The 23593-nt window shown below is 54.4% G+C and overlaps 2 protein-coding genes across 2 annotated transcripts; both read right to left on the reverse strand.

Moving 5' to 3' along the window:
* Positions 1–15523: 15523 nt before the first annotated feature.
* On the reverse strand, positions 15524–19188 carry LCNL1 (lipocalin-like 1). Its single transcript, XM_014949717.1, has 7 exons — positions 19028–19188; positions 18591–18730; positions 17944–18014; positions 17195–17305; positions 16578–16679; positions 16314–16339; positions 15524–15741 (listed from the first exon to the last, which is right to left on the reverse strand). Exons 1-6 carry the CDS (start codon positions 19121–19123, stop codon positions 16314–16316), a joined length of 546 nt encoding a protein of 181 aa, XP_014805203.1. The 5' UTR covers positions 19124–19188; the 3' UTR covers positions 15524–15741.
* Positions 19189–20694: 1506 nt separating this feature from the next.
* Positions 20695–22922, reverse strand: LOC106892488 (lipocalin-15-like). The gene is made up of 6 exons (XM_014949711.1): positions 22824–22922; positions 22151–22290; positions 21875–21939; positions 21460–21573; positions 20876–20977; positions 20695–20775 (listed from the first exon to the last, which is right to left on the reverse strand). Exons 1-6 carry the CDS (start codon positions 22920–22922, stop codon positions 20750–20752), a joined length of 546 nt encoding a protein of 181 aa, XP_014805197.1. The 3' UTR covers positions 20695–20749.
* Positions 22923–23593: the final 671 nt, after the last annotated feature.

Raw genomic sequence — 23593 nt, forward strand, 5'->3', positions numbered from 1 at the left:
CCCCTCCCGTTCTGCGGCGGTACCGCTGCGGAGAGGCGTACGGGAGGAAATATAAAATAGATCTGTTTAAAAATTACTTTAAGGTCCTTCAAGCATTTTCTGTAGCAATCCCGGTCCCGCGGCCCCCGGTACCGGGTGACGTGGGATCTCAGCAGCAGGAAGGCCCCCGCGCGCGGGGCAGCAGAGATGCTGTTCCTGCCCAGCTCCGGGAGCAGAGGGCAGGGAAGGGGGCTGGGACCCGTGTGCTGCTCCAGTCCCTCGGGAGTGGCACGAGCCGGGGACGAGGGGCTGGGAAATGCACCAGGGGCGTAGTGGTATCGTGGAAGATTCCCGTTCTTTCGACCCAGGTTTGATGGTTGGACTAGAAGATCTGAAAGGTCCCTTCCAACCCAGGCAATTCCGTGATTCTCTGAAATCCCACGTGTGGGTCAGGTTGCTGCTGGGGCAATGCCTGGGCCGATGGCAGGAGGTGCCGTGTCCCTGCCTGCCAGGCAGCTGCAGCACCGGACTGTGAGCACTGAGTTTGTCAGACCTCAGCTGCAGCCCCAGCCTTGGATAGAGCTGTGTATGGCCAAAACACCCCCTGCCTTCCCGGTCACAGCCACATCCCCGCATCCCTATGGCATGAGCTCCCTTCCAAACCCTCTTCACATATGCTGGATCAGTCCCACATCTGTAGGGTTTGTTTTCCCACCTTCCTCAGAGAACAAACATCCCAGCTGGCGTGCGGGACAGCAAGCGCTCAGTGGAGACGTGTCTCTGCAGCCTCCAGCCCCGGAAATACCCCCCAGACACCCCAGTCACACTGACTGCCATGCCTGGCAGGGATCGCAGGTTATCGTCCCCAGCACTCCTGTGCGCTGCAGGGCAGCTCGGGGCTGCACAAGGGTTTCCCTCGCAGAGGGAGAGGATGCTGAGACTGGCAGCTTTGCAAACTCCAGGCATCCGATCTCCAGCCCCATGCTCTGGGCAAGACCTGAGCCCTTGGCATGAGCAACAGAGGATGCGATGCTCGAAGGGACCTGCTGTCCGGGCTCCTGCTGGCCACCATGTGCTGCCATTTCAGTCCCTAATTCTGGGCAGAGGGATTCCCATGGCTGGTGCCTGCCACGTGCCTGGGCTCGGCCCCAGCCAACGGCGCTCGCGGCAGGAGCCCTGTTAGAGCATCAGCGGTGCCCTGGCAGGCTGTCAGCCGGCTCCGTGGCTTTCCAAGCTTTGTCAAGCATGAGTGGCCAGGGTGCGGCATGGCAGAGATGCCAGGCTGGGCTTTGGCAGGGGCTGCTGCCTGCCCATGGCTCTTGCTGTCACCAAGGCTATGCAGGAAGGTGCAGGCAGAGACAGGTGACAGCGTGGCATGGAGCCAGCTGTGGGGACAACGCTCTGCAGCCTTGTCATCTGCCTCCAGCAGAATAGATACCTCTTCAAATTTTCTTTCTTCCCTAATTTCCTTGGATTTTTGCTCCTGCCAGCTGCCTGGGCAAGCCTGAGATTTTAGTTCCAAAAGACAGACCCTGCATTTCCTTTGCTCTCTAATTTGCTGGAGCTCTGTAAGCATTAATTGCTTCTCATTTTTAAGATGCACCTCTGGGACCAGCCAGTGCACTTGATGCTGGGAGAACTGAGGGAAGTGCCCACCCCTGGGCCAGTAACCTGCTGCTTTTTGCCCTGCAGAAAGGTGGCACTGGAGCCAGGAGCAACCAAAAGCCACCGGTGGTCAATGGCTGGGAATCTGCAATGGGTCTGTGCAGAGACCCTGCAGGTCTGGGGAGCAAATAAAGACTATTGGACTCCAGTTGATGGTATTTTCAGTGATGGCAGAGCTCTCAGCTTTCCCAGTGGGCCTCCTCAAGAAGCAGCTCAAGAGGTCATTTGGTTGCTCTAGCCCAAGCAACTTCTCGGGGAGGAGTGAAGCTGCAGCTGGGGCTTGAGCTCAGGCAATTCCGATTAGAAACAAGGTATAAGTAGCAATGTCAGGGGTGGCTGGGAACAAGCTTTCAAGGGAATGCTAAGATTTTCATCTTGTATCATCTTCTGACCAAGACTTGTCACCTTTCTAGGAAGAACAGGATCATCACTCAGTTAATTGTGCTGAATGCAGAGGTAAGAGCAGGGGCATCCTCATTCTCTAGCCAGTGCTAAACAAAAGAAACTCATTTTCTCATCAAGTCTTCAAAGCATGTGAAACCACACCAGTTGTCTCCACTGAGAAGAAGCACGGTTGATTTTGGCCTCTCTTCTCAGACACACTCCCAGACTGGGGATTGAAGATGGTCCTGCACTGGTAAAGGTAGATTAAATACAAAGGTGTTTCTGCATAATTTCTGTGATTTAGTGATGCTTCTCCAGTCCCTGATGTTGCCCACTTGAAGGTGCTTTACAAATACCCAGGGATGAATTATTTTTCTGACTCCACCTGCAAAACTCCCCCATAGGCCAGAAGGTTTGTGCCACAGTCCCTTGCTCCATTTTGCCATACTGGGCTGTACCTCAAGTCCAAACCAGCAGCAGGAGCAGCTGTTGGACATCTCCTGCCTGGGCACAGAGCTCTGGCACAGCTGCCCCGCTGGCCTCACCTCCTGAAGCCTCCAGCCACATGGAAGGTGTTTCCATGTCTACCATATTTTTCTACAGCTGGTGGATCACCACTCCAGCTTGGAGGCAAGAGACCAGCTCTTGAGAGCTCTGCTCCGTGTGTGCCATCAGCACACGTGTGTTACCAGGATGGGAAGCAGCCATCCCCCAGGGACCCGTGTAGTTTTTCCTTACTGAGTTTTATGAAGAACACAAGAACTAACTGAGGCGAAGAACAAGAAAGAGAGGAGCCCTGCATGAAAGCCATACTGAATGAGAAGATTTGCACTGACACTTACCTTGGAATTAAAGTTTTGATGATTATTTCACCATCACAGTGTAATATAGTGCTCAGAGACATCTTCCCATTTTTCTTGACGTCTTCAATCCAGCTGGAGTGAGAAGCTGTGGGCATGGTACCCCACTTCCCAGTGAGATAGAGTGAATGGCTTTGCACTGATTAATACAGAAAGCAAGGAGAGATTCAGAGCAGGAACCTCCCACTTCCTCCTCTGCCCAGGCTGCTGGTGGGTGGACAAACATCTCATCTGCCAGGCAGAGCCACGGTCTGCCGTAAAGAGCTAGCCAAGATCCACTTGGCCAAATCCAGATCTGTGACCCTTACTGGCCCGCTGACTCCCTGACTAAAGTGTTCAAGCACCAAAGGTCACACTGTGCGATGCCAGGAGGCCTGAGGGACTTTGACTTACAGCAGAAACCGGGCTCCTTGCAAAACCGTGCAGGTGGGTTTTGTCTGAGCTCTGCTCCCTCAGGGAGACTGTGTCCAAGCAAGGCATTTTCCCCATCCTCCACCACGGGAATGCCCTCCAGCGGTGTTACCTTTTCTCCACCAAAATGTTCTTTCAGAAGGATTTTTGCCTGGGCCTGAGGTACCAATGGAAGTGTCAGCTCCAGGAACAAGAAAATGACCTTCATCTTCAGCACAACTGCAAGAAAACTGATCTTCACAGGCACCTCTGAGCTTTATCCTTGTGCCTGGATCCTCAAGGGCAGCAGAGCAAACCCTCCTCTTTACCCGTCTGTGGGATGGGTGGTGCCAAGATAACATCATTAGCTGGGTTCTCCCTCCTACAGCTGAACTGTACGTTCCTGCTGAGGTCTGAAAGAGAGCGATCCCCGTGGGGTCCTCCACGAGAGGACAGGGAGAAGGGGACGAGACATTCCCTGCCAGCTTCAGCCCCATCGATGGTTTCTGTGGGGTCAAAGCAAGAGGCTCCAGAGTCATGGAGAGCCCAAGTGAGATCCTTGGCACCCTGGGCTGCATCCCACCTGGTCCCAGGGTCTGGATATGTCCTGTCTGCATAAGTGACTCCCCATTTCATCCCTAAATCTTCCTTTCCTGTGAGTGAAGCTTCACTCCTTGAGACTCATTTTTTCTCAGATGTGGAGCTGTAGAGCAGTGCTCTCCAAAATTTTCAGATTGCACAACCTTATTAGTGAAAAGTGTTTGAGTGTGCACCCCCAATATATCTATATTTATTTGTAAATTATATCCATGTACACAATAATAGAAATTTTAAAAGGATGAGATAAAGATTAAATAAACACTACTTTTCAAATATGATTTTATTTTGCTTTATTAATGGAACGAAAAATACTTTCTCCCTGTACCCCAGTAGTCTTGCGCACCCCCCCTAGGTGCTTTCTCTCCAGAGAAAGCAGTGATCTTCCCTGATGAGTAAGCCTGATAGGAGATGTTTCTTTTATCCTTAGTGATGTTCCTAGTCTTTACAGCAAGCTCTGTTGGTCCATATCATGGTGTGGTCTCACTCATCAGTGTCACGAGAGCACACTGAGGACTTGCGGTACCTGACCCTTCCCTGCCATGGGGGTTCCCCATCCTCTTTCTCTGGTACTCCCAGAGGTGCCTACCTGGCCAGAGACCAACGCAGCTACAACTGGCAGGAACAGTCATGAAATCACAGGTTTCCCTGTCAGTAGAGAGAGCAGAGGGCTGGCAGGGTGGCTCTGGCTCACCCTGCTCTGAGCACTGTGGGTGGGAAGGGATGCGAGATTCCTGTTTTATTTCCAAAGGAGCTGCTGATTTTCTAGATGTCCTAAAAACTGGGTTCTCCAACTGGCCTTGCCTTGTCCGTGTGTTTTGGCAGGATGTGTTGCATTCTCACCTGAGTGGGACAAGGCACGCTGGGTTCCTACTGGGAAATTCTTTGCTCCATTAAGGGCAGAGATGTTTCTGTTCACAGAAAGCAAGTTTCCATTATTTCTGCTAAGTAGGAGTCTTACAGAGTCTTATTTGTAAAGAAATCCCAACACAGCATTTGGCCAAGGTCCGAGACAGATGCGTGTCGCGGTGCCTGCAGGCATATCTTCTTGCACACACTGAGCTGTGGTCACAGTGTCCTTTCACACCCATTTATTTATGACCACCAGGTAATGCTTTCCCAGCTCCGGACGCTGCTGAGAGGCCCTGAGCCCTTCCTGAAGGTACATCACGAGCCTGGTTGATCTGCTCTCCCAGATGTGCTCAGGTGCCACACACATTCCTGCTTTATCACCACCATTTTCCATGTGGAAGGAGCTCACCGTTCCCAGGATTACCTTCAACTCCTGAAACTACAAAAATCAATTTCCTGACAATGGTTTTCCTTCTTATACATATTTTATTGCATTAAGGGAAAGACATCCGGCTCTGCAGTGTCTGCAAGTGCAGCCCAGACAAGATTATCCATCACTTGAAAGGACATTCAAACAGCCGAACGTTACTGCTGTGCTTTGCACAGTGTTTTGCCCCAGAAAGGGTTCTACTTAGGAATAAAACCTCTTTCCAGAAATCCTGACAAAGCCCTGGTGTAGATAAATAATTAAAAAAAGTAAGGCTTACGAAGAGCACCGTCACAGAAAAGCCAGTACAGCTTCTCTGCCTGTGCAATACCTGTTTCTTAGGAAAAATGTTCCCAGAATGACTTATTAATTATTATTATTACTTACTGGGAGAACTCCTGTGGCAAAACAATTACCAATTTTACAAAATTCCCTCCTAGTCTATTCAGGTCTCCAGTGGACATTGTGTGCCATCCTTCTGCTACTGGTCTGGGAGGGTGAAGACCTCTGCAGTGCTCCATACTGGGAGGACGGTACCCTGGCATGGGATGACGGAGCTCTGGGACGGCTCAGGACGGGATGAGACACCACTCACTTGCTGGGATTGACCCTGTGTGAGATGGGCTTCCTGAGGCTGGCAGTGCCAGTTCAAGCCAGCTGTGTGAGAGGCTCCAAGACACAAAGGGATCTGATGTTGTGACATGGGTACTCAGCCGCCGGGTCCCTGTCGGGCAATAGCAGCTCTGAGCATTGGATGCATTTGTGAGGGAGAGTGGGGAACCACTGCTTGTGCCCCCACCAGCACCACCCAGCACCACCCGACCAGGAGACCCAGACCCCTCGTGTGCTGGATCACCAAGAGCCAGATCCCCACCATGGACCCCTATAACACCCCCCCGTGCATGTCTTTCCTTGTGGCCCCTTTGACCTCACTGTTTCTCAAGCCGTAGATGACGGGGTTGAGCATGGGAGTGATAAACAAGGGCATAACCACAGAGTAAAGGGAAGCACCCATAGGGATAAGAGCATCTGGGAGAGTGCTATGGACAGTAAAAGGCTGGTGTCTCCTCTGGCTCAGGAAGAGCAGACAGTCCACAGGAAATAACACAAATGATTTTGGCCTCATGCAAAGCTGGTGTGGGGGAACTGCAATTATTACATGGAGCCACTTATGGCAGCAGACGTTCCCAGAGGTCAGAGAAATATCTGGTGTGACCAGAGCAGAGGCAATGGAGAACACAGGAGGACAGGGCAAGAAAGGGAGGTGAGGAGGAAGGGTAGGATGGCACAAGACTGTGAAAGGCACCAACAAACGATCTTCCCGGATCTAAATGGCCTTGGGAAGGAGGGAAAGGAATGTCTGCCCGAACAGTGCTGGGAGCCAGTCACAGATCCCCCAGACAGACTGGGGTGAGGACAAAGCCCCAGGAGAGAAATTCTTCCCGGAAGAGTAACTCTTTGGAGAAGTAGTGGTGTTATAAATCACGGCCTTGTCTATAATAATTCCAGATATCCTTGGATATGACATCTTACATATCTCTTCACTAGGTCACAGCATGAAGCTAGCTGATGGGGTTTTTTTGTACCTGTTCCTGAAAAATAGGCTGTTTTTAGAAAAGCTATCTGAGAAAATAACTTCAGCTAGAGTAGGCATGAGTCAATGCCATTTTGCGTAAATGGGAAGATCAATAGGAGCAGATTGGTGGCTGTGGCTGTGAACAAGCACAAATCAGGACAAGTGAGGAGAGCTGGTTCCTGCAGCTGGGCGGATTTGGGAAGTTGAGCAAGCAAACATAGACAAGAGCTGGGATTTCGTGAAAAAAATGGTGCAAAACCCAGCTAAAAACTCCCTTTTGAACACAAGGGAGAGGCTGGTGGAGGAGAGTTTCTCCTCTAGCAAACAAATATATATATACCAAGGAGGATATTTGGAAAGAGCAGAAAGTCTGCAAGGAAAGAAAAGAGCCTGAAAAGTGGTAAAGCACTGAAAGATAAAAGAGTGCAGGGAGACTGGTAAAATTGCTTGTAGTGTTATGAGACTAATAAACACCCTTCAGTCATGTGTTTGGAGGACACGCAGCCCTGCAAGGCTTCTCAGTTCAGTTCCCTGGACGTCTGACATCGCCCACTCCCAGTTTTCCAGAAGGACAATGACAATTTATGGAAAATGCAAGGGGATTGATGACAGCATGAGGGCATGGAGACAACAGCATCAAGGAGGGAGGAGCGTCTTCAGAGGTTTGTTGAACATCAGCAGGGCTATGGGAAGAGAGCATGGCTGCACATGGATTCAGGAAGAGTGAATCCTGCTGCTCCTGCAGCAAGGGTGCAAAGCATCTTCGTGATGGGGCCTATGTCCGATGGGAGAAGAAGAACCCAGCGCCAGGCATTTGCAAGGCTTTAGGGGAAAGAAAAGGAAAGAAAACTACTGGGCACAGGAGCTCTGGGACTCTGGAGCAGTCTGCCTGCCTACAGGGTCCTTGGCTGGACACCCAATGGGCTGGTAAACCCAGGGCAGCCATGAGTGATGAGCGTGGCACAGGATGCCAAACTGTCCATGGGGACAGTGGAAAGGTTTCCGGTCTATGTGGGAAAATACTGATGCTGTGGTACATTAGTGAGACCTTGCTGGGTGATGCTCAGCGAGCAGGGAGCCCACTCGAGGAGGAGGAAGCCGAGCTGGGCTGCCAGGATGCCTGGAGAGGGCAGAGTCCATCAAAGAGGACGTGGTGCAACATGGTCAGCCCAGAGAAGCAAAGCCAAGTAGGGAGATGACTGTGGTATCAGGGAGCAGAGCCCTTTGCTCAAGCACACTGCTGTGGGTAACACTGGCGCAGGCAAGCCAGCAAGAGCTAGCAGCTTAAACCCAGGTTCAAAAATTACTTTGACTCAGGCATCATCTCCTTATATCTAATGCACCAGGGTTTGGACAAGGAGCCAAGGTCTTGCCTGGTGCCTTCTTCAATTCAAGATTCAAAATTCAATTGAAGAGATTTGGGATCCAAAGTGCTCACATCATCGGGCAAAGGTAGAAGGGGTTTTGGTTTCTAAATCTCTCTCATCACTGAAAACTTTTCCCTTTACCTAAAATAAACCTGTTCTAAGTATAAGTGGGTGTCCACAGAACCTTTACATTGGTTTAATGAAGCAGATGTGGAGCAGTACATGCCTGATTCACCTGGAGGATGGCACACAGACAAACCTGGCATGAGACCTCTGGGGAGGGCACCGACTCCCAGCTCTGTCCCTGCACGCCGTGGCCTCTCCAGAACCAGGGGCAAATCCAGGATCCACTCTCCCCAAGGCATCGGCACAGTATAGGCTTCCAGAAAACCAGCTTGGCACCTCTGGCACCATTTGCCTCACTGGGAGGCGGAGTAGGCAGGAGGGACGAAGCACAGCAGACCCTGTGTGTCCCCAGCAGTGCCCTCCAGCCTGCAAGCCAGGGAAGGAGAAGGTGTCAAAGGTGTTGTATGACTGAGATGCAAGTGGCATCATCATTTTATTTTCCGATAACTGTAGGGGTTTGCAATTAAATCTGCTGATCTGATAGTCGTTAGCTGAATGATCACCCAGTCATTGGAAGTGTCTGTTTGCCTTTTTGCTAATTAAATTGCATTTGATTTGCAATCAAATCTAATATGAGACAAGTGAGCTTGAAATAGACTCGGGGGCAGCTGATGGGAGCTGCTCTGTGTGAAGTATGGGCCAATGCCACAGTCTGGCTGGGTTTGTAGAGTTGTGCCCCGGGCGGGCCAGGAAGACTGTCAGGACGTAGGCAGTGGCACAGGCAAACAAGGGACCCACCTGTGGCTGGGCAGAGCCGTGTTTGCAGTAGGGGCAGGGATCCTGCCGTGCTGTGGGCAGGCGAGCTGCAGGTGGTGAACTTTGAGATGTGTACCAGGCACCCCCGTGCTTGTCTGGCTGCTGGGCCATGAGAGGGGCTGCAAGGGAACCACATCCGTTGGTCACGGGAGAGAGGCACAGAGCAGGGCAGAGCTGGCCCTCAGACCCCGGTGTGGGGCTGAGTCCTTCCCTTCTCTATCCTACAGCTGTCCTGCCCTCATGCACTCACCAGCTCAGGGATGCTGGTGACCCAGCACCTGCTCAGCTTACCTTGAGAAGATGCTTTCTCTCTTCACATCTGCCAGCTCTGACTGTTTGGGACACCAGGATGATTTCAATGTACTCCTGGGAGGCACCTGGGAAAATATCCCCTGTTACAGCATGGTCCGTAATTGCTCCGCACAGCCTGGTGCTTTGGGATGCGGTGGGAGCGGGGAAATGCACTGCGAGGCAGTACGGTCTGACGAGTCCTGTGCTCAGGACCTGACTGTGGACACCTTGTGAGGGGTGCTCCAGCAGCATCCCCACACAGAGAGCTTCAGACCTCCAGGGGCCAGGAATGGAGGGCAGGTCTAAAGTTGTCTTTGAACTTCTTAGCAGCTGGAGACACTTGGAGGGGCGGTCCTGCAGCGGAGCTGGACCAGCGAGGTGGGGTCTGCAGCCAAAGTGGCTCAGAGACACCCTTAAGCAAGAACCTGAGTCCAGGAATATGTCACAGCTTGGCTCTTCGGCCTGTGCTTTCCTTTTCTAGCTTGTTTTCCCACTTTCGCAATCATGAATGTACTTCCTGGATTTGCTGGCTAACCTTGGTTTCTTCTAGACAAGCTCATTGAGATTGAAGAGTGACTTAAGGGGCTCTAGCAAGTGTAAGGTGTATTGTTTCTCTGAACTGCTGCTTAGACACCTTCCACCTCTGATAAATTTGGGAATCTGGAAGGGATGTTTCCCCCCAGATGCACCAGTCTGCAAAGGTCAGTGTGTGGCCTGAGAGCATACACTTTTTGGGGAAAGGAGAGTGATGGGGACTCTGTCTAGAAACAGGAGCACCTCTCCCTGATGCAGCACTTCTCCCTGCCCTTCCACTCACCACCTCTTCCCACTTTCAGCCCACACAAGTGTGTTTTGGAGCCTGAAACCTCCCTCCTATTTCACTACAGTAGCCTCTGCCTTTCCCAGGTCTGCCCATGGGTGTCTGGCAGCAGCGCAGGAGACACCACAGGGACAGGAAGCTGGGGGGGGGGCACACTGAGAGCACATGTGTTAGGAGTGGGCATGTTCCCTGCTATCGGCCACAATTATAATTAATTTACAGATGGTTGATAATGAATACGTAATTTACATGAGCATTCAGTGCTCAGCTGGCCACGTTCAGCTGGGTTCCTCGTTATCGGTCCCATTTGTGTACCTCCATGGCCCAGGCAGCCACAGGAAGATTTTGCTTGGAAGGCACATCAGGATTCTCTGGTCCTGCCCCTGCCCAGAGCAGGGACAGCTTTAAAGTTAGATCAGTCTGCTCAGGAACTTGATCCTCAGTTTGGATATCTCCAAGGATGAGGATCCCATGATGTTTCTGGACACCTGCTCTAGTGCAGGACGACCTTTATGATGAAGAACTCTCTCCTCTTGTCCTATTGAAGCTTGCTGTGTTGCAGCTGCTGCCCGTTGCCCTTCATCCTACCACTGAGCACTCTAGGAAGAATCTGGCTGCGTCTTCTCCAGTTCCTCCCTGAGGCAGCTGGAGACGGCAGCCTGATGTCTCATTCGCCTTCTCTCCTGAAGGCTGGACCAGTCCATCTCTCTCAGATTCTCCTCGTACATGCTGTACTCCAGGCCCTGACCAGCTTCTTGTCCTCCATTAGGGTCTCTGTGGTTCATGAGGGCCTTTCTTTTACTGGGGAGCCCTAAACTGGGCCCAGCTCTCCCAGCACAGCCCCACAAGTGCTCCCTTGACCTGATGGCTGCCCTTTGCTAACCCAGACCAGGATGGGTCTGGCTGCCTCTGCTGCAGAGGTGCTCTGCTGGCTGACAATCAGCTTGTTGCCCCCTGGAGATGCAGGGGTTTTCCTGCAATGTGTCCTTGCAGACTGAGTCTGCCCAGTTGCAGAAGGTTAACCCAGCCCAGCAGCAGGACTTTGCCTTTTCCTTGGCTGAACGTCAGGAGGTTTGTGCTACCCCATTCTGGGGGCCTCTGAGGCCTCTCTGAATGGCAATTCTAGCATAGCAACCTGTCCCCAAAGCTATGTTGTCCCCAGGAGGTACATTGTCACTGATATTGGACATTGCTGGGACTGACACATCTTCATGCATTTCAGGAGATGTTGACCCTGGGCAGCTTGGGAAGTCCCTAGCCACATTGCTTCCCACCTTCAGGCCACCAGACACTTCCCATCAGTGGTGCTGGGTCAGCCAGTCATGGAGCCAGGGTAGAAAACCACATCCCGAGATGATCCAGGCTGAAGATAGGCACATGGTCTCAATGGCTTTCAACACCTGGGAACGTGGGAACATCCAAAGCCAGTTGTGTTTCAGGTGCCAGTGCCTTGTGAGGCTGTGGCCCAAAGAGCACCTTGCTGCCCAGCAGCACTGAGGTTTTTCCTTCACTTTTAATGAGTCTCAGTTGGTGTTGTTAAAAGTTTCTGAACTTCTGCAATCTTAACTTCTGAAAAGGCTTGAGGAAGTTTGTTGTGCTGCTGCAATGCCTGGGGATAGGAGCTATATTTACCCCTTCCCAAAAAAGTGAGCAAAACTGGTGGGGCTCAGACCAGCTCAGAGGTGTCTACAAGCAGTAATTGGCAATTCAGAGATGACTCACTCCTGAGCCATGGGAGTTCAAATTGTTTATGTCTGTGCTGTGGAGAGCCAATGCCCATTGCCCAGATCCCTGGGCTGGCCCCAAGGCTGGAGAGTGGACATGTCTCAGTTGGGCTGGAACCGCCCCAGTCCCATGTCTAGTGGCACTTGGGGAACCCCGTGGTCTTAATCTACGCCATCCAAGACAGACGGACAAGACTTGATGACTGCATGTTATTGGAGTGGCTCCAGCTGCAGTAACAGTACTGGCAGGTGATGGTGGTGCGAGTGCCCATCACACACAAAGGGACATCCGTGAGGCTCCAAGCAGGTTGGAGGGACACCCATGGGGTTTTTTGGATGGCCAAGAGCCCATGTGTCCTGAGCAGCAAGTGGGACCTGGCTCATGGGCTGAAATCAAAACACCGTTCTCCTGACAGCTAGTGCTACGCTTAGAACCAGAGACCATCTGATGCAGTCACATTTAAAATGGGAAAAAAATGGAAAGTCAAGATGATTAAATATCACATATGGCACAGAGATTGTCAGGAAAGACCAGCTTAGCTTCGCTCTGAGCGCTTAAGCTGATATTAGCAAATACAAACCCTAAACAATGTTACGAAGGGAAAGCCTGAATGGAAGCCAGCATGATTAAATCAATCTAAAGAAGCTGATCAGGAGTAAGATAAAATAAACTTGCTGAAGCTGCATCCACATGAAGATAGTAAAATGATCCCAAGTTAACTGCTAAAATATAAAACAAACAATAAAGACAGCAGAATTTGTCCCCTTGCTCCTCTACTCTGAGGAATTACATCTGCACTTACATATATTCCCTTCTTCAAGAGCATCAGGAGCAGGAATTTATCACTAGGACATGTTTGGCCTGTAGCCAGACAAATTCAGAGTAAGTATTCAAAGAAAAAAAGAAATAGAAAAAATAGAAAAGTGAAGAAACTCATCCACCTTGGCTGAGGAGGAGCTTTGGTGGATCCCCGGGCCAGGTGATCACTTTTGCAGACACTTGAAAAAGTCTGTCCTACCAATGCTGAAGTGCAAGTGAAGTAGTAGGACCGAGGAGATGGCAAGTAAATCAGGTATGAAACTCAAACTTTTCAGTGCAGCATGTCATCTGCTGCTTAGACTCACCTTTGCTACCTCTAGTTTTCACCAGAAGACTAGAAGAAGCAAATATGCTGGTTTTAAAGAGGCTGTCGGTGGTAAAGAGACTACAGACAAATAAATCTACTATGCAGTGTGGGCAGATACAGAAGCTGTAATAAATGGCTGACCTGGCTGAGGTATAGACAAATTATGTTATGGCAGAGACTGAATCCAACTTTAGCACAGGAAAAATCATACCTCAGAAATACTGTTTCTGGAGGAGTGAACAAGAGATGAGTGTTGGACATCCCCTGGTCAGCTGAGAAGGGTGTTCATCAAAGCTTGCAAGGGACAAGCTGCCATAGGCTAGGGAGGAAGATTCTCACTTGGATAAATGGGTGGCCGAGAGAGAAAAAGGGAGGAAGATCACCCGGGAGCTCATTGTGCCAACAGACATCTTCTAAAACAGCTCATCCACATGCAGCAGGTGCCAAAGGTGGCAGATGCAACATGAGAAGTTAGGAGGAGACTGAGGAACAGGCCAAGGTACCACGTAAATCTAAATTGTACCCACACTTTCTTGGATGGGTAAAGGTCCAAGTCTGGTCATCACCCAACCCCATCAGGGTCATGGCCTAAGCATGGGAGAGAGAGAGAAGGGTGAGAGGCACAGCTGGAGAGCAAGGAGACCTGCTAAAGATTTAAGATCTGGAACAGCACAAGGTGCATGAATAGAGAAGACAGTCTCCCATCACCAGCAAGCACCACAGTCATCGGCTGTGACTCTCCAAATTGCTCCTCATACATCAGAGGCTGGTCCAGCACCTCCCTTGCCTCAACAGCCTCTGCTCTCTCCAGCAGCCGACTGGAACCCAGGTGCCTGGGCTTGTCTCTACTGCACCCACCTGGTCCCTGCCCGTCTCACCAGAGCACTCCCACAGCACCCAGCAAAGGAGCTGCAGGAGAAACCACTGCAACAAGTGAAATGGAGAGTAGAGACGGGCAGATGCACCAGTGCCAAGAAGGTGCCTCACCCCAGGAAGCCTTTAAATGTTCAGGGAAGAAAAGTCCCATGTCCCATAATCTGAAATTGCAGCCTGTGAGCATCCTGCTCCAGGGCACGGGGAGAAAACAGACGGACAAAAGGAGGAGTGGAAAATGCCGGTGGCAAAGAGAAGTGATGTCACCGCTGTCTGGCAGGGCGATGGCTGCACACGGCAGGAAGGAAATATTTGACTGGAACATGATGTGGAGACACCAGGACTCCCCATCACACAAAGCCCTTGGTGAAGGGCGTTGCTGGCAGCAGGATGTTTTCATCTGCTTCAATTCATGTGCCAAAAACAAGCCTCGAGGCAAAGCTACGTGTGGGCCCTGTGCCCTTGGGAGTGCGGCAAATGCTGAACTCTTCCAGTCCAAACTGCCAGAGAGAATTCCTGCTGGAAACGCTGGGCTCCTTCCAAAGAGAGTGGAGATGGGACTGGGTTGGGAAGTCCCAGTGAGGTCTGTTGCCCTGCTGCTGCTGGGACATGTCCAGCGCTCATCCCCACTCGGCATCGAGACCAGGGGGACCAGTTTCCCAGATGTGTTCTCCAAGTCCTGGGGAGGAGGAAGGAGCATCTGGGAACATCCCAAGGTGCTCAGGTGCTGGAACAACACCTTCCTGGGGTGCCTGCTACTGTCACGCTGCAGCGAAGCATATCCAGGGATGAAATGATTGCCTGGGTGACTGGCCAGAGACAGACAAGGAGGAAAGGCCAGCAGAGAGGATTTTGGAGGAACTTTCTTTTCCAGGAGAGGCACAAGCTGCCCCATACCCTGCCAGACCTCAGTGCTTGCACGCACTGGCTGAGGCCTTGGAGATGGGCATGTGTGAGGTCCTGAGGCTTTTCTGGGGACACAGTTTACCCTGGATGGGTTGTGGTTTCTCCTGGGTGGATAACAGGGGCTGGACAGAGCAGGAAAGGAAGAATAGGGTGAAAGTTCAGAAATATAAATTCAAAGCAAGACAGCCTCTGGAGGCAGATGTCCATCACCACCATCACCATAATGTTACTCTGGGATGGGCTTTCTCTGTGTGATGCCCAGTGGCGGAGACCACATGCAGCTCTGCACCAGCACTCTGGGTTTGGGTCTGCAGGAGTCAGACACCCACCTTCCACCAGCCCCACAGCACTGCAGGACTGAGAGGTCCCAAAGCTGAGTCTTGCCCCTGCCTTAGCCCAGTCCAAGCTAGTGGACAAGCAGGGCTCCAGGGAAGCAGAGGGCTGCAATTGCAGCAGGGCAAGAGGAGAGAAGGTGAGCTGGATGGTGGTGGTGGCTGCAGCATTCCAAACTCCAACTTTTATCTCTGTGGCCAAGTCCTGTGGCCTTTCTGCACCCAGGAATCCCATACCCATGGGATTTCCAGCCTTATCGCATCCCTCATCTCACTTCTGCCTGGCTCTGGTCCTGCCCCACAGGAGGTACCCAGTGGGGAAAATCCTGGTGGGCTACAAAAATGTCCTCCCTTGGGTGAGCTCAGTCCAGGATCAATCCTGGCTGCTTGCCATCCACAGACCACAGGAGGACAACAGAAGGAACCATATGGCCAAGCACCCCAGGTTCCTCCCAGATAGCTACACAAAGCTGCAGGGTGAGTTTCTCTTTATTTGGCAAAAAGCAGGGACTGTGCACTGGAGGAGCAGGAGATGTGTGACCACCACACATCTTGACCACCAAGCTTGCCTTGACCACCAAGCTTGGAAGAGGGATGCAGAAGCAGCCCTGGAAGAGCAGCAGCCTGGAGCTTCAGAGTATGAGGCTTGCATTGTTCAGCAGGAGCATCCATCAGCCATCCCGCACCTCCTAGAAAACAGCCAGGAAAGTATTTGAGGTGAGGAAGCCAACAGAGAGGGCCCAGTAGGGCTTTCTTCCAGGATCAGTGCTTTCTCTTCCAGTTCTCTCCAGCTGTGTAAGGAGATCCATCTCCAGCGATGGATTTCTAGCTAACCCCTACAACTGAATGTGTGCTGGTATGGTGGGAAATCACGTGCCAGGGTGGACCAACAGCAACGATGCTTTGTGTGGTGAGACACTAACCCAACCTCTGGCCAGTTTTGCCACTCCATAACCCTGAGGTGCCTTTGGTAAGAGCTGGTGGCCCAGTCCTTACTGCTGGATGAGCTCTGCAGCTGCTTCTCCACTTGAACCAGTGGTTTTGGTGCAAGTGCCCTTGCTCACCACTGGCAGCTGCACGCTGGGAGTCCCTGCTGCAAAGCAGCTCCAAAGGGAAAGGTCCTACCTGGGTGCAAGCTCTAGGACAGGTTCGAACAACAGAAGTTATTCCATAAGTTTGTGGTGACCCTTGCTGAAGCACCAAGGGGGACAATTTCCAGCTGAGGACATTGCAAACACCGTGTTGCACTGTAGCAACTCACCTACACTTCATCGAGGCTGCATTTCTCTGTGAAAACAAAGAGAAAGGCTGAGTGGAGGGCTGTGGTCTGGCTAGTCCCATTTAGCACCCAAAATAGACAACCCAGTAATGAACTTGAGCAAGGTGAAAGCCAGGACGTGCGAAACCAGAATGCTTTCTCCTGCCAGCTCAGACCACAAAGCAGTGGCAGAGCTGGTCCCTGCAGACACGTCCTGGCTCCCCTTATTGACTAAGCCAGCCCAACACAGTGCTGGGCAGTGCTCACCCTGTCTAGGCAGCATCTTGATCATCTCATCTGTAAAGCTCTTCTCCCTCGCAAGCTTCTTAAACAGTGCTGTGATTTTTGGGCTTCCCTCCTGGGTTCTGCCTAAAGGCAAAGACATGCATTAACTCCAGGCTGTGGCCTGTCTCTGCATCTCCCGGGCATCTGGTGAGCCCACCCAGGCAAGGGTGGGATGGATGGCGGTCCCTGGGAGAAGGCTGGATATCCTGGAAAGCAGTGGTGGGCAGGCACAGAAGACACCCCTCCCAGGGGTCAGAAAGAAGTGGAGGTCCTGGCACCAGCAGAGTGCCTCCTCTCTTGGTTCCCATCCCCACTGTTTCTGTCCCCCTTGCAGCAGGACCTTCACTCTTCACCCATTTCACCAAGAGGCCAAGGACACTCGGCACAGCTCAGAAGCCTGAGCCCCAGCCTCCCCTGCCAACTCCAAATTGCTGCCCTTTCCTCTGCCCTGCTCCTGCACTGGGCAAGAAGTCCTGGCAGGGGGGCAGTGGTGAGGAAGGGGTCTCTCCCACGGGCCCCCTGACTCCTGGCCTCTCGGGACACTGAACCCCCACACCTCCGAGATGTTCACCCCAGTCAGATCACCACTGACTACACACTGTAGAGCCTCAGCATGTGCAAGGTCTTCCCGTCCTTCAGTCTGGAGGCAAAGATAACTGCATATGTCTTGCCATCAGTATCCACCACCTGCGCCGTTTTATTGCCTCTCTCTGCAAAAGGATGTGGAGGAAAGGGAAAAATTAATTACCTCCCCCTGCCAGCTCCCACGCTGCTAAAGGGCTCCAAGAGTGTGAATCAGAACGCCCGGTACGGTCCACCCGGTATGTCTTTCTTCTATGTCTCCCCCTCCCGGTTTTATTTCTTGCTATGGCTCCTCTGAAAGCCTGGGGGAGCCCACAGATCACAGCAGAGCAGAGGGACAGCGACATAAACCGGAGCTCTGGGGATGGCCGCTGCAGACGGCCGAGCAGCCTGGTGAGTGTCAGACCAACGCCTGGGCTGGGGATGGTGGGACACCACTCTTGCTTCATCCACAGCCCCGTTGCAGAGTGACCCTGCTTTTCCCAAGAGCTTAAGCTCAGTCTGAACGTGTCTGTCTTATCCCAGAACAGCTTCCGGGGGGAAGGAGCAGGGGGTCCACCACATTAGAGGGTCACCAGCCCTGGCATGGACCAGCCTTGTCCTGCAGCTGTCAACTAGCTGCAGAGGGATGTCCCACGCCAGGACCTCAGGAGAAGGCAGACAGGCACCCCTGAGGGCCACGTCCCCAGGGACAACCAGCTGCTTCAGACAGGGATGAAGGGAAGTGCCCCCACCCTGTCCTGGGGACCAGGCTCCCCCAACTCACCGGGGCAGTAGTATTCACCCGGGACTCCTGTTTGCTTGTAGATCCACTCTGACTTCTTACACCCCTCCGGGCTGCAAAACAGTGAAGGAATCTCCAGCTCAGGAGAAGTCACCCCCCTTCCCCTCTCCTGGGGACGATGACTCTGGGGTCACAATCCCAAACGTGGGACTTGCTGTCAGGGATGAGATGGTGTGGCCAGGGCAGGGGGGGATGACAAAGATGCCACCCTTGGAGCAATGAGTGCCTGGGTTGGCAGGGCACAGTGCTGGCACTTGGGGGTTGCCCCGTGGGGTGGCATGCTCTGAGCTGGTGGGATGAGGCTGCTCCTGCTGGGAAAGCTTTAATCATAGGGTCCCTTATCATCCTGCTGCATCCCTGCTGGGAACAGCAGGCTGCCTGCTCCTCTGCGGTGGGACCGCTCCTGGCTGGTCCTGCCCCGAGCCTGCCTGGCCTGCCCTGACCAATGGGCCCCCACAGTGCAGCTCTCCGGAGCCTCTGGTTCAAACTGCAGGGGTGGTGGCCCTGCCTCACCCCCTGCCCAGGGCTTTGGTGGGGGCTTTGGTGGCACCCAGGTGGAGACGTATTGGTGAAGGTCCTAGGAGGCGGTTGGGCAGTGAAGTCCATGGAGAAAAGCACTTGGCACTTACGTGGGAATTGCAAAGGAGACCTTCAGATCACCCTCCCCCAGGACCATGATGGTGGCCGTTGCCATCTTCAGCTCGTCCTTCTTCCGGAGGTAGCTCTCGGAGTCGGAGGCCACAGCAGTGATGTACCATTTCCCCGCAATCTGGCAGCAAGGGAGAGCTGTGAGTCTGAAGGAGCAGGCAGGGGCTGTCCCCTCCTCAAGGACTGTGCCAGGACACCCTCAGGCCATGAAACACCCGCATCTCCTCCAGATACTGAAATCCCTGCTAGGGTACCCACGCTGGAGCTGGGTGACTGCCTTCGCCTGGGTATGACAGCAGAGCCAGCAGTGGCTGCAGGGTCCCCAGCCTTCCCCAGCACCAAAACACCTCTCCAGCCCCCACCCTGGTGACCAGAGGCCATGCTTCCACCTTCCCTTCCCGGGGATACTGCGAGTCACCTTGTTCTTGTCCAGCCCCACAGCCCCGGGGTCCTCAGCCTCCGCACAGAGCAAGCAGAGCAGGGCCAGCCCCAGGCTCAGCTCCAAGGTCCTCATCTCACCACAGCCTTCTCCAGCTTCACCAGTGGGAGGGAGAGCAGTGCTGGGGCTTTATATTGCCGTGCTCCTCCCCTCTCCACCCAGCCCGGTGCTGCTGCGTGCCGAGCTGCACGGATAACGCTACCAGCGATGCCTTGGGCGAGGTGGTGGTTTCGAAGGGCTGAAGTCACGCTGGGGTAAACAGCCTCTGGTCTCAAGGAAGAAGGAAAGTTCCTCAAGCCCTGGAGGAGCTGAGAAGCGGGGTTGCAGGAGCTGTTGCACCAGTGCTGAAATTTAGGACTTTCCCCGATTTCTTCAGTCACTTGTGAAAGAACAATGAGAGCTTTTGTTTCCTGGCTGGCTGATGGAGGGCTGACAGGAGGAGTGGGAATGTCTTTCCTGGTGTGGGCCACAGCAGCGCCGTCACCCAGTGACCCATCACAAAGGGGCTGGGTGACCTGTACTCTGGCCAGGTTGGCATCTGCCCCAAGGGTGCCACTGGGATTGTGCCCAAGCCTGGGTGCCTGCACGCCACTGGCATGACCTGACCTCATGGTGCCCACACAGGGTCACCCACCCCCTCCAGGAAATGCACAGTGATGTCCCCTGTGCCCTGGCTCTGATGGGCTCCTGTGGTGACAGTCCTGAAAGGTCCATGCTGCTTCCTCGCAGCCTGGCTGGGCATGGAAGGACCCCTGCTCTGGGGCAGGGGGTGGCAATGGGGACCGTGGGCTGCCTCTGCTCCACAGGAGGTGGAGGGGGATGGAGGAAGGGAACTGGCTGCCCCTGGAGCTCATTGCAGCATGGTCCTACGCTGGTCAGTGGGCAGATGGGGACACCAAGAGGGCTGGGAGACAGGCGTGGGGGTTCCATTCCTGCCATGTGTTTACCCCAGCAGAGCCCCACTCCCTGTCTGGTGGCCCCGGGGAGCACTGAGCAGGGAAGGGGGTGTCCTGGGGATGAGCTGGTGCTGAGAGCCAGAGCCTGTGCAGGCAGGGCTGGAGGCGTCCTGACCGCTCACTCTGCCTGCTCAAACCTGCTGCCCACCCAGCTGGGCTGCCCCAGATCCTCTTCATCCCGGCTGGATTCTCCCCTACCCATATCCCCATTGGCTGATCCACTGTTCCCCATCCCCTGCTCTCCATCCTCCCCACGCTGGGCGCAGCAAACAATGCAGACAAGGAGCCCCCCGCCACCCCTGGGGTGCTGAGAGGAAGGGTCGGGTCCAGGACCCCTGGGCTCAGGAGGCCTGGGCAGCACCGCTTCTCCTACCAACAAAAGAACTGAGCTCCAGGGCAGCTTCTGCACATATTTATTTAGGAGGGCGAGGTGTGATCCTGGCATGGGGCAGCAGGTCTGGCAGAGCCTGACCAGGGTAGATGCGAAGGGACACCATGGAGGGGGGAGCAGAGCCCGGTTTCCACCAGGTCTGGAGGACACATGGCCCTGGCATCGGCGCTTTCAGCTGCAGGGAGGCAGGACAGATGGACAGTCATTAGAGGCAGGACAGACTGACAACCATTAGAGCAGAGGAAATCCGATGTGATGCAGAGCCCCAAGGCTGGGAGGGCTCCCTGGGGGGCTGTGAGTCCCTGCTCAGCCCAGGCCATGCCACGAGGGACACCCAGCTTCCACCCGCAACGCTCACCTGATATCCTTGGTGCACTGATCTGTTGAAAAGCAAAGAGAGGGGTGAGCATGGCACAGACCGTGCCCTCATCCCCCCGCAGAAGGCCTGTGTGTGCCACCCCGCACCCTCCTGGCACTCACCTGACTTGGGCAGGACAGCCATCATGTCTGTGGTCAGGCCCACAGTGGGCATGAGTTCCTTGAACTTCTGCAGGAGCTGGGGGCTCACGTCCTGCTCCCTGGCTGCAGCAGACACCAAAAGAGGGGCTGGTGAGTCGGGGGGACCCGGCAACAAGCCCCGTGCCAGGGATCTGGCTCTCATGGGGTGGTGATGGGACCCTCAGGAAGGGTAAGGGCAAAGCCACAGAGGCACAGGGTGGACACCGGCCACACCACGCTGCCCTGGGCTGGCAGCGTAAGGGCACAAGCCCCTTGGGACAGGTGCCCCACCTGCCTGGGGTGAAATGGGGTGGCTGGTGGGGCTGGAGGTCCGCAGCCAGACCGGCACACGGCAGGGGTGGGGGCTTTGATTCAAACCACATTCAACTGGGGGTATTTTTAGTACAAGATTTCATTCACCCCAAAATTAATTCCCTGGGTGGGCAGCATCTTGCGTGCCAAAGTGGGGGCCCACGGCAGTGGTAGAGAGCCCAGCCCCTGCCCCCCTGGGGCTTGTCCCTCCCCCTGGGGAGCCATGGGTGCCTGTCCCCACTCCCAACACCCACTGAGGAGCTGCATCGCGCTGTGGGGCTCCTCTCCACTCCGCTTGAACTCGTGCACGATGGCGTAGCTGCTGTAATCCGTCTCCATCACACGCAGGTCCCTCATCTCTTGTGCTGCTAAAGAACCCCAGATGGTGCCCGGTCTGGTAACGTGGCACAGCTCGGGCCCCTCCCCAGCCCCTGACAGGGCTCACAGATCAGGACCTGAGCCCCAGATTTGTCGAAGGGGAGGTATGAGAAGGGAATCCCCATGGGATCCAGCTGAGCCCGGCACCCACCCGCAGCATGGCCACTCGCAGAGAGATGGAGGCAGACAGGCCAAACCCACCTCCCGCTGCTCCCTGGGCACAGGGGACCAGTGATGGACACCCTCTGTGTCAGGGTGCCCATGGCTGCTACCCCCCCTGCTCACACATACCCACGTAGTGCCCTGCCTGCCCGCTTCGCTGGAAGAGCAGCTCAAACTTTTGGCATTTGTCCGCCCTGGAAAAGGAAAATGGAAACGACAAAGGAGGCTGGACACCACATGGGACAGCAGCGGGATGGGGGCAGCGGGGAGCCCAGCCTGCCCAGGGAACATGCTAGGGCACAGGCAGGATGGGGCAGAGGGTCTGTGAGACGATACCCAGCTGCCTTGGTGGGCAGGGGAGTCCCCTGCCCCACGTGGGACACGGTGAGCAGGATGGGTACTCACATGGGCCAGAGGAGCTTCATAGACACATCCCCCTCCAGCGTGAAGCTGATAGTAGTGATGGATGACTTCATCCCATCCTTCATCTTCAGGAACACGGAGCAGTTGGAAGCAATGGCTGCGACATGCCATGTCCCTGCAAACTGCAGCAGGACATCACCATGGGGTTTGGGAAAGCCATAGGGACCTGTCACCCAGCATCCTGGACCTGCCAGCCTATGGTGAGGGACCTGGCACCCACCATAAGGTACCTGACAGCCCTTTGTAGGAACCTGCTAGACTGCAGGGGGTAACTGCCACCCTCTGTGGGGACCAGCCAGCCTAACACGGGGACCTGTCACCCACCTGCGTGCAGAGCACCCTGCCCTGCCTCATGCCAGGAGGGTGCGGGCAGTGCCTGGCCCATACTCCTTGGGAAAGCATAACGCGCTCTGGGGCATCAGTCCAGGAACGTTCATGTCCCTGCAGTGGGGCAACTGCTGGGTCTGGCCACAGCAGGCAGGAGCTGGCCAGGACTAACCCAATTTTGCTCAGGGATGGGACCAGCGGGTGCCTGGGGATGCCCGGCTGTGCCTCGGGGTGCCTGGCCATGGGCATGGCCACAGCTTGGGCACCCTGCCCCAGGCAGCCCCTCCAGCCCAGGAGGACCAGCCGGGTGGGTACCCTGTGTCATTACCTTCTCGGCGTCGAAGCCCGGCTGCACGGGGACCTCGGCCCCTGCCCGCAGCAGGCAGAGCAGGGCCAGCACCAGGCTGGGCAGCACCACCATCATCATCCTTGCTCCAGGGGCTGGATGTGGGCAGGAGAGGCTGCGTGGACCTGTCTCCTCCCGCACCCACTTTTATAGCCCCTGCCCCTGGCAGCATCCCCTCCCCCCACCGTTTTATGCAACAGGTTACACAAGAGCAGGGATAATTCGTACCCAGGTTAGGTGACAGTGTTGGCCCATTCCCCCTCTAATTGCCCAGTCCTGAATGAATGCAGCCTTGTGTGAGATCCAGCCCAGAGCACGTCAGGGACCGGGCAATGCCCTGTGCCCAGTGCTGTGTCTGGGGAGGGGGATGAGGGTGCCCTCAGTGCCTCACTCTTGGCTTTTGCCCATTGGCCCCAGGGTCCGGCAGAGCTGGGAGGGATCCTGCCTCAAGAGGGAGGATGGTTTGGTCAATGTTTTAACCCAGGGTTGAGCCACAGCCCAGTGCCCCCCAGAAGGGGTTGTGGCTCCCCAGGCTGCTGGCAATGGGCACAGACCTTGCTCCTGGGGTGCGGTCTCATGGCATGGAGAGCAGGCAGCAGCCAGGGCTGAGCCACATTGAGCACTCACAGCCATTGCTCTGATACATGTCCATCCTGCCCCCACATTTTTGGAAAGACCTCACCCTGTGCTTGCCCATCGCCCCATCCCCATGCTGCCAACCTGTTCCCTGGAGGGGAAACTGAGGCAGGGAG

The sequence above is a fragment of the Calidris pugnax genome, unplaced genomic scaffold (genome assembly GCF_001431845.1).
Source record: "Calidris pugnax isolate Ruff unplaced genomic scaffold, ASM143184v1 scaffold192, whole genome shotgun sequence".
Lineage (NCBI taxonomy): Eukaryota > Metazoa > Chordata > Aves > Charadriiformes > Scolopacidae > Calidris > Calidris pugnax.

Bases quoted from the DNA above. Each gene is read 5' to 3' on its own strand.
- LCNL1 (XM_014949717.1), bottom strand. From the start codon at position 19,123: ATGAGGACCTTGGAGCTGAGCCTGGGGCTGGCCCTGCTCTGCTTGCTC. The intron at 18,015-18,590 runs GTAAGTGCCAAG...ACTGTTTTGCAG, and splicing joins GTCTCCTTTGCAATTCCCAC to CCCGGAGGGGTGTAAGAAGT. The intron at 16,680-17,194 runs GTGTGTAGTCAG...CTTTGCCTTTAG, and splicing joins GCACATGCTGAGGCTCTACA to GCAGAACCCAGGAGGGAAGC.
- LOC106892488 (XM_014949711.1), bottom strand. From the start codon at position 22,922: ATGATGATGGTGGTGCTGCCCAGCCTGGTGCTGGCCCTGCTCTGCCTG. The intron at 21,574-21,874 runs GTATGTGTGAGC...GGGGTTCTTTAG, and splicing joins GCAGGCAGGGCACTACGTGG to CAGCACAAGAGATGAGGGAC. The intron at 20,978-21,459 runs GTGGGTGTTGGG...TGTCTGCTGCAG, and splicing joins CAGCGCGATGCAGCTCCTCA to CCAGGGAGCAGGACGTGAGC.